The sequence below is a fragment of the Orycteropus afer genome, unplaced genomic scaffold (assembly GCF_000298275.1).
Source record: "Orycteropus afer afer isolate SDZICR_OR568_19922 unplaced genomic scaffold, OryAfe1.0 scaffold00111, whole genome shotgun sequence".
In the NCBI taxonomy this organism is placed as follows: domain Eukaryota; kingdom Metazoa; phylum Chordata; class Mammalia; order Tubulidentata; family Orycteropodidae; genus Orycteropus; species Orycteropus afer.
The window spans coordinates 8,013,376-8,022,746 of NW_006921698.1; the positions used below are offsets into that span (position 1 = coordinate 8,013,376).

The 9,371-nt window shown below is 40.1% G+C and overlaps 1 protein-coding gene across 1 annotated transcript in view; it reads left to right on the forward strand.

Annotated features, from left to right (window-relative positions):
* The window catches only part of ABHD12B (abhydrolase domain containing 12B), a 52,255-nt gene that overhangs the window by 5,030 nt on the left and 37,854 nt on the right, over nt 1–9,371 (forward strand). The window contains exons 2-4 of the mRNA XM_007943697.1: nt 5,016–5,143; nt 6,185–6,287; nt 8,831–8,950. Of these exons, the coding sequence (XP_007941888.1) occupies nt 5,016–5,143; nt 6,185–6,287; nt 8,831–8,950 (351 nt within the window). The remainder of the gene's footprint in view (nt 1–5,015; nt 5,144–6,184; nt 6,288–8,830; nt 8,951–9,371) is intronic.

Consider the following 9,371-nt stretch of genomic DNA (forward strand, 5'->3'; position numbering starts at 1 on the left):
TTGCTGGGACTGATTTTAATTGTCCAGGTGTGACGTATTTGAAGAGTTATCCATCACCTTCAAATCACAGACTTTTCCACCCCTTGCTGAGCTGCTAGAAATCCCTCAGAGAGTCATTATCTTCTCCCTTCATGCCTCTTCCAAACAAGTATAATAAGCTCTCTGATTTTTAGGTCATTAACACCTGAGGGAGAATTAGGTTTTTTTTTTTTTTTTAAATACAGGCCTTTCTTTGGTCCCTTTGGTATCAGAGGGCTCTTGAGACTAGTGGGCATTAGTGGGAAGGAATGATATGGAAGGAGTGGTGGAAAGAAAGAACACCAAGAGGGGTCAAAGGTGCAAAGAGGTGGAATCAAAATCATTGCCACTGAGTAGATTCAGACTTGTAGTGACCCTAAAGAACAGAGTAGAACTGCCCCATAGGGTTTCCAAGGCTGTAAATCTTTATGGAAGCAGACTGACACATTTTTCTCCTGTGGAGCCACTACAAAAAAAAAACAAAAAAACCAAACTCACTGTTGTGGAGTCGGATCTGACTCATAGTGACCCCTCCTTGGGTTTCCAAGGCAGTAACACTATGGGAATAGAATGCTCAACCTTCCTTCTGAGGAGTGGCTAGGGGATTTGAACCGCCAGCCTTCTTGTTAGCAATCAAGTGCCTTAGGCATTATGCTGCCAGAGCTCCTGTGGAGCCACTAGTAGGTTCAAACTGCTGATTTCTTGGTTTGCAGCTGAGCACTTTGACCACTGCACCACCAGGGCGTCTAGTAAAGGGGATTGTCGTTATTGTTGTTAGGTGCCATTGGGTTGGTTCTGACTCATAGTGACCCTATATACAACAGAACAAAACACTGTCCTGACCTGTGCCAGCCTCACAATCCTTGCTATACCTGAGCCCACTGTTGCAGTCCACCTTATTGAGGGCCTTCTCCTTTTGCACTGACTCTGCACTTTACCAAGCATGGTATCCTCCGGGGAATGGTTCCTTTCTAAGAACATGACCAAAGTAGGTCAGATGACGTCTGCCCGTCTCACTTCCAAGGAGAATTCTGGCTGCACTTCTTCAGGACAGATTTGTTAGTTCTTCTGGCAGTCCATGGTACTTTCAGTATTCTTTGCCAACACCACAACTCAAAAGTATCAACTCTTCTTTTGTCTTCTTTATTCATTGTCCAGCTTTCACAAGCATATGAGGCGATTGAAAACACCATGGCTTGGGTTAAAAAAACAAAAAACCCAAACTTGCTGCCACTGCTATAGTAAAATCCAACTCTTGTGACCCCTCCTTGGGTTTTCAAGGCAGTGTCACTATGTTGCCCATTCTTCCTTCTGAGGAGTGGCTGGTGGGTTTGAACCACCAGCCTTCTGGTTAGCAGTCAAGTGCCTTAGGCACTTAGGTGCACCTTAGTCTTCAAAGAGGCATCTTTGCTCTTTAGCACTTTAAAGAGGTCTTTTTTTGCAGCAGATTTGCCCAGTGCAGTATGCTATCTGATTTCTTGACTGCTGCTTCCATGAGTGTTGATTGTGGAACCAAGTACTATGAAATCTTAGACAATTTCATTCTTTTCTCCACTTATTATGATCATGCTTATCAGTCCGGTTGTGAGGAGTTTTTTTTCTTTATGTTGAGGTGTAATCTCTACTGCAGACTGTAGTCTTTAATCTTCATAAGAAAGTGCTTCAAGTCATTTTCACTTTCAGCAAGCAAGCTTGTGTCGTTTGCATATTATAGGTTGTTAATGAGCCTTCTTCAAATCCTGATGCTGTGTTCTTCTTCATATAGTCTGGCTTCTTGGATTATTTGCTCAGCATACAGATTGAATAAGTACGGTGAAAAGATACAACCCTGATGCTCTTCCCTTCCTGATTTTAAACCATGCAGTATCCTCTTGCTCTTTTCAAACAACAGCCTCCTGGTCTATGTACAGGTTCTTCATGAGCACAATTAAGTGCTCTGGAATGCCCATTCTTCTGAATGTTATCCATAATTTGTTGTGATCCACACAACTAAACGTTTTTGTGTAATCAATAAAACAGATGGAAACATCTTTCTGATATTCTTTGCTTCAGCCAAAATCCATCTGACATCAGTATTGGTACAGTGACTCTGTGTATTCCTTTCATCTTCTTTTGATGCTTCCTGCATCAGTCAATATTTTACCCAGAGAATCTTCCAATATTGCAACTCGAGGCTTGAATTTTTCCTTCAGTTCTTTCCGCTTAAGAAATGCTGAGCATGTTCTTCCCTTTTGGTTTTCTAACTCCAATGACTCCAAATGTCTTTGCACATTTCATTATAATAATTGACTTTGTCTTCTTGAGCTGCTCTTTGAAATTTTTTGTTCAGCTCTTTTATCTTGTCAGTTCTTCCATTTGCTTTAGTTACTTTCCATTCAAGAGCAAGTTTCAGAATCTGTTCTGACAACCATTTTGGTCTTTTCTTCCTTGCTGTCTTTTTAATGACCTTTTACTTTCTTCACAGATGATGTTCTTGAGGTCATATCACAATTCCTCTGGTTTTCAGTCATTGGTGTTCAATGCATCAAATCTATTCTTTAGGTGGTCTCTAAATTCAGGTCAGATATAATCAAGGTCATATTTTGGCTCTCATGGACTTGTTTTAATTATCTCAGCTTCAACTTGAACTTGCATATGAGCAGTTGATGGTCTCTTCCACGGTCAGCTCCTGGCCTTGATTTGGCTGAAGATATTGAGCTTCTCCATCACCTCTTTCCACAGATGTAGTCAATCTGATTCCTGTGTATTCCATCTGTTGAAGTCTTTGTGTATAGCTGCCATTTATGTTGTTGAAAAAAGGTATTTGCAATGAATAAGGTGTTGATTTTGCAAAATTTTATCATGTGATCTCCAGCATCATTTTTATCACCAAGGACATATTTTCTGACTACTGGTGATTCTTCTTTGCTTCCAACTCTTGTGTTCCAATCATCAGTAATAATCAACACATCTTCATTGCATATTTGGCCAATTTCAGACTGCAGAAGTTGGTAAAAATCTTCAATTTCCTCACCTTTGGCTTTAGTGGTTGGTGCATAAATTTGAATAATAGTAGTATTAAGTGATCTTCCTTGTAAGGGTATGGATGTTATCCTATCACTGACAGCAATTTACCTCAGGATAGATATTGAAACATTCTTTTTAATGATGAATGCTACACCATTCCTCTTCAGTGTGTCATTCCTGGAATAGTACATCATATGATTTCTAATTCAGAATGGCCCCAAACACTCTATTTCAGCTCACAAAAGCCTAGGATATGGATCTTTATGCATTCCATTTCATTTTTGACAACTTCCAATTTTCCTAGAGTCATACTTCATACATTCCATGTTCCAATTATTAGTGGATATTTGCAGCTTGTTCTTCCCATTTTGAGTTGTGCCACATCAGCACATGGAGGTCCTGAAAGCTTTACTCTATCCATATCATTAAGGTCAACTCTACTTTGAGGAGGCAGCTCTTCACCAGTCATATTTTGAGTGCCATCTGACCTGAGGGGCTCATCTTCTGGCACTATATTGGACTATTGGACAGTGTTTCAAGGCTATTCATAAAATTTTCCAGTAATATATGAGACAGTGTTTCACTGCTATTCATAAGGTTTTCACTAGCCAATTCTTTGAGAAATGGATGGCCCCTTCCTTCTTCCAAGTCTGTCTTAGTCTGGAAGCTCTGCTGAAACCTGTCCACCATGGGTGACCCTGCTGGTATTTGAAACACCCATGGCATAGCCTCCAGCCACACAATAACACACAAGGTACCACAGTGTGACAGACTGATAGACGAATGGTGGCAAAGGGGATTAGGAGCTCCAAAAACAACATTCTCTAAGAGCAGAATTTTGTGAGGCCAGCGTTGTTCCTGGGGTTCATTTTTCTTTCCACTGGGAGTGAGTAGAACTTACCAAGACTGACAACTCATGGAGATCATCATAGGTCTCTGGGGTCAGATAGACCTAGTACCCATGGCTCTGCCATTTATTGGGTGTGTGATCTTGACCTTTTCAGTCTCCTCATTGCCAAGCAAAGATAGAAGTAAACTGCCTCTAGTCTAGCAGAGAAATCAGAGCAGAGGGAAACAGTTGGTCAAAAATGCCGTCTAGTCCTCTCCCCCCAACCTCATGATTTGGTTACATTGAGCAGTTTTAACTTTGAACATTCATAATAGGAAAAGGGGTTTATTTAATGAATGATGTGGACAAAAGCCAGAAGCAGAAGAGTGTACCCTTGACCTCCTGTATTCCTTATTTCTCACCAGGTAGGATATACTCTAGCCCTCATGAGAGTTGTGGCTAGGGACAGAGGTGGCATTGGTGACCTCACATGGACAAATTATCACTTGTCTGCTGATGGCTCCCTGTTTGGGTGGTTGTGACACGGGGAGCTGTAGAATAAGCAAATGTGCATGGCCTGCTGTGTCCCATTCTCACACCAGCCCCAGCCCTGCTTTAGCCCCCTACTTGGGCCTCCAGCCTCTCTACGCTGCTCTTGCTCTCACTGGCTCATTGCTTCCTAAGATCCAGCCAGATGAGTAGAATTAAATGATTACTTGCACAGTGATTTAAACTAATAATAGCTAATATATATAGCACCGAATGGTATTATAATTAAATACTGTGGCAACTGTTAGAAAGGCTGAATTCTGATTCCCAATGATGTAGGGGTCCAACCTCAGCCTTCCGTGGGGCTACATATATTAGGAACAAGCCTGACTCCAGTGTCTCTACCTTCCCCTCCCCTCCTATGTCTATCAAACTCTGGCTTTATAGCGGCTGATTGGGCTACCATCTTGCTTTCCTTACCTGGTTCCCCTTTAGTGCCCACTCCTGATTTGACCTATAGATAATTACATATAATTCTGCAAAGGTTTTGTTTAAATGCCAAGTTACCTGTAATTCCCAGTATTAGCCTCTCTGATGTGGATCTTAAGAGAAAAAACAAACCAAGGCAAAACTTTGATTTTGAAAACCTTGTCTATTTCACAATATCTTGCAGATCTGTTCCACACTCCTGTTCAACACTTGGAAGAAAAATTGCTGCTCTGTATAACAGTTTTACTAGTAAACCATTAAAAGAACACATTTTCCCTCCTTTGATGGACATGCTAATTTTTTTAAACTTTTGTAAGTATATACCTTTCATGAATTTGCCTGTAGTTTCCTGGCCACCCCCCAAATAAAGAATTTACTGCTTTTAAAGTTGTGATGTGATATAATGAAAAAGACATGCCAATGACAAAATTGTCTTTGGGGAATAAATGGTCTGAAAACTATTTATTATTGATGTTGTGGCCTAAAAATGGTCCCTGGGTGGCCCAAATGGTTTGTGTTAGGTGGTTTGAACCCACCCTTTGGCATCGTGGAAGAAAGGCCTAGCAATCTGATCCCATAAAGATTACAACCAAGAAAACCCTATGAAGTAATCCTACTCTGTAACACAGGGAGTTACCATGAGTCAGGATCAATTTGATGACAACAGGTTTTTTGTTTGTTCATTTTTTGCATTAATCCTTGCACACTATTGGGGACAGATAGAAAAGTATGGCTTCGTGGATGGGATTCCAACTCAAATCAGCTTTTACATCAGCTGTGTATATGGATACCTAATTGCTTGTATTCTCTGCTTTTCTCCCTTCTTATTGCCTACATCCCTTGGAAGTGATTGGGAGAGGAGGAGCTGATGTGAGGAGTCTGTTTCTCCCCCCAGTTTTTCTGTTGAGCGACATGTTAGTCAATGTAACATACAATCCTTGTAGTGCATGGGTAACGCTCTTACCTGCATGTCTCCAGGTGTATGTTGATCCTGGACATTTCTTGGCTTATGGCTAATGATTTGATTTTACTTAGTGAAAAAATAATGCTGCATTTAAGTAACAGACCTTTTTGGTGGAATAATCTCTGCTTTTAGCTTGAGTCAGGGATAAGGATTGAATAAACTCTTATGGGTAACCACACTGGTGGCATTTTGAAAACTAGCTGTAGGTTTTTTTCTGCTCTTGCAACTCTTCTGCTGGCTAATTTTAGTTTATAAAATAAAATGTTTTGCTAGGAGTTAAGTGTAGTAACTTACAAATTAGAAATATATTGATCATAAAGACTAATTTTTTTGGATTTTAATAAAAAGACATAGGCCTCTGGAAGTTGATAACAATGTCTACTTTCTAGTCAAAGCACCATACCTTGTGGATTTAAAGAAACCGGAGACAAAGATTGCTCACACAGTGAACTTCTATCTTAAAGTGGAACCTCGGGTGATGCTGGGAATCTGGTGAGTGCAGCGGTTGGACCTTGGGTTGCTTTATGGATAAGGTTCCTGTGTTATGAGGTCAAAGGCAAGCAGTGTCATGTTACTTGCCTATGGAGAGTGGTGCTACTTGAAGACACCTGGAAGTTTTTCAATATACCTTTTTTTATATATTGAAATTTGACCTGGTTGATTTTGCTTTCAAGAAATTTTACTTTGGCGTATGAAGCCTTTTTAGAACTTTTCCTTTTCTTTGAGTCTTTCACCAGGCCTCAAGGACCTGGCCCTGCCCACTCTCCTGCTTACTCCATACCACCTTTTCCCTCACAGTCTACTCCAGACATGCTGGCTTCCTTGGATGGTAAGCCACATGCTGCCGGGATATGCTCCATCTGGGACATTTCTCTCTCTCTGCTTCCTCCCCTCCCTCCTCCTGTGTAGCTAACTGCCTACTTACCTTTTTGTTGTTGTTAAAACGTGCATTGAGTCTGAGTCATGGTGACCCCACGGAAAGCAGGATGAAACACTGCCCGATCCTGCACCATCCTCATAATTATTGCTATGTTTGCACCCAGAGTTGCAGCCAACATGTCAATCTATCTTGATTAGTCTTCCTCTTTTTCACTGGCCCTCTACTTTACCAAGCATGATGTCCTTCTCCAGGGACTGGTCCCTCCTGATAACATGGCCAAAGGACAAAAGACTAAGTCTCATCATCCTTGCTTCTAAGGAGCATTCTGGCTATAATTCTTCTCAGACAGATTTGTTCATTCTTATGGAAGTCTGTGGTATATTCAGTATTTTTCACTCACACCATACAAAGGCATCAGTTCCTCTTCGGTCTTTCTTATTCTTTGTGCAGCTTTTGCATGAATATGATGGGGTTGAAAATACCATCTTGGGTCAGCATGCCTTAAACCTCCTCTTTTGGGTCTTATTAAATAGACATTTTCATAGAGGCTTTCCTTCATCTGCTATTTTAGGTATATGCTCTCATGGCAATCTGTGCTTGACCTTCACAACATTTATTCTCACTGTAATTAAATATATGTTTGTGTGATTATTTGGTTCATACTTGTCTTCCTTGCTGAACTGTATCTTCCATAGGTTAGAGACTGTTGTTGGGTTTTTAAGGCTTAGCTCAATGCTTGGCATATAGAAGCCAGTATTTAGATATCTATCTTTTTTTTGCTATGCTGATCTCAGTATTTTCTTTGGTTTAGTTCTGCTGCATGTTCTTGGTTGCCAGTTTCCCAGTACCTCATTTTATATTTCATCTTCCTGAGTTTAAACATCTGATTATGAAATGAGACAGTAAAGACTCATATGGTGTCTTAATTTGCAGGGGACAGTTTAGCTCATAGTGTTGGGATTTGAAAATATTATTCTCTATTCTTGCCCCATTGGTCCTCTGCTTGGCAAGTCAGCGATCCTCATCATGATTGGCTCATCTAGCCTGCAGTGCTGTCGATATTCCCAGATTTTTACCTCAGAATGATTGAGGGTACTGAGATTTATCACCTCTCGGCTAGTTCCCCGAGTCCCTTTGGGACCTGTCATATGGCAACATTTACATTTTCAGAGGTCATTCACTGATTTAACAAGATAGAAGAACTAGAGCTCAGAAGTGTTTAAAATTTCAAGGTCACTTGGTTTCTTGAGTAAAATAACTTAGCTTTATGTTATTATTTTTTTCTCCAACATATACTGGTTACCCTTTAAATTCTTTCCAACTTGTCTATTTGGGTAAACTGATGGCAGATATCAAATATTCATTATCTCTTGCTTGTCTTCACCCATTTCTGTTATTTCAGTTTACTAAATCTGAAAATTTCAGTTTTGGAAGACTGATGGGTGTAAAAGTCAGAAGAGCTAAAACAATTAATGGTTAAAGGAGGTTGTACATGGGAGAGGTGGGGTAGGGAAGTGGTGGTTTTTGTTATAAGATATTTTGTGGTGTTAGATTTTTATTTTTACTATATAAATATATTACTTAGATAAGATTTATATATACTATGTCCCACACTTGGGAGCTCTGGTAGTGTAGTACCTAAGGCATTTGACTGCTAACCAGAAGTCTGGCATTTCAAACCCATCAGCGACTCTTCGGAAGGAAGGTTGGGCAATCTATTTCTGTAGTGATACCTCCTCGGAAACCCAAGGAGGGGTTGCTGTGAGTTGAATACAACTCGATGGCAATGTTTTTTTTTTTTTTTTTGGAAAACCCCCACACACACACATACACGTGTGTGTGTGTGTATTTGTATATACTTATGTATAAGAGCATGTGATATATCCATATATGTCTCAGAAATAGGCACATAAATGAACATACATGTACATATATGTGTGTGTCTTTTTTATATCATGCATGTATACATATATATATATATGCACATGTACACATATAAATATATATATACATACATAAAGAATTGTAAAATTTCATGGTTCCTCTGAGGAGTACCAGCTTCTCTACAAGTGAGTTTCAGACTTCAGACTTTGGCCAGGATAGAGAAAATTTCTCTCTGTGTACACATTCACTACAGCCTCTCCTTGCTCTTCAGGCACACAGTCCCCAGCTGCCGGGGTGAAGATGCTAAGGGGAAGGACCGTTGCTGGTATGAAGGGACCCTTCATGATGGCAACCCAATTATTATTTACCTCCATGGCAGTGCAGAAAGCAGGTCAGTGCCTTTGCTTGGAAAACTATTATTACTTCTTTTTGAGAGAGAGAACATTTTAGTTTTGTGGGAGAATGAAGGGCAGGGCTTAATTTTCAACTCTGTAAGCATGCCTCCACATATAGTTTTTTCCCTTTGTTGAGATCTGGACATTTCTCTTAAAAGATCATTTTATATGTAGAATAACATGGATCCTTAACTGAGAGGGTGAATAAAGTAACCTCAAAATTTGGATATTGATTTTAAAGGAGGCAGTGGGTCCTTTACTCCCTAAGAGTGTGTGAAATAATGGATTGGCTGCATGGATGACCTGAAAGAGGATACACATGTATTGTAGAGGAAAAAGCCAATTCCACACCAACAGTCTTTCCTGAAATCTACAGTGGAGATTTTATTAGCGTTAATTTTATTAATCAAAAATATG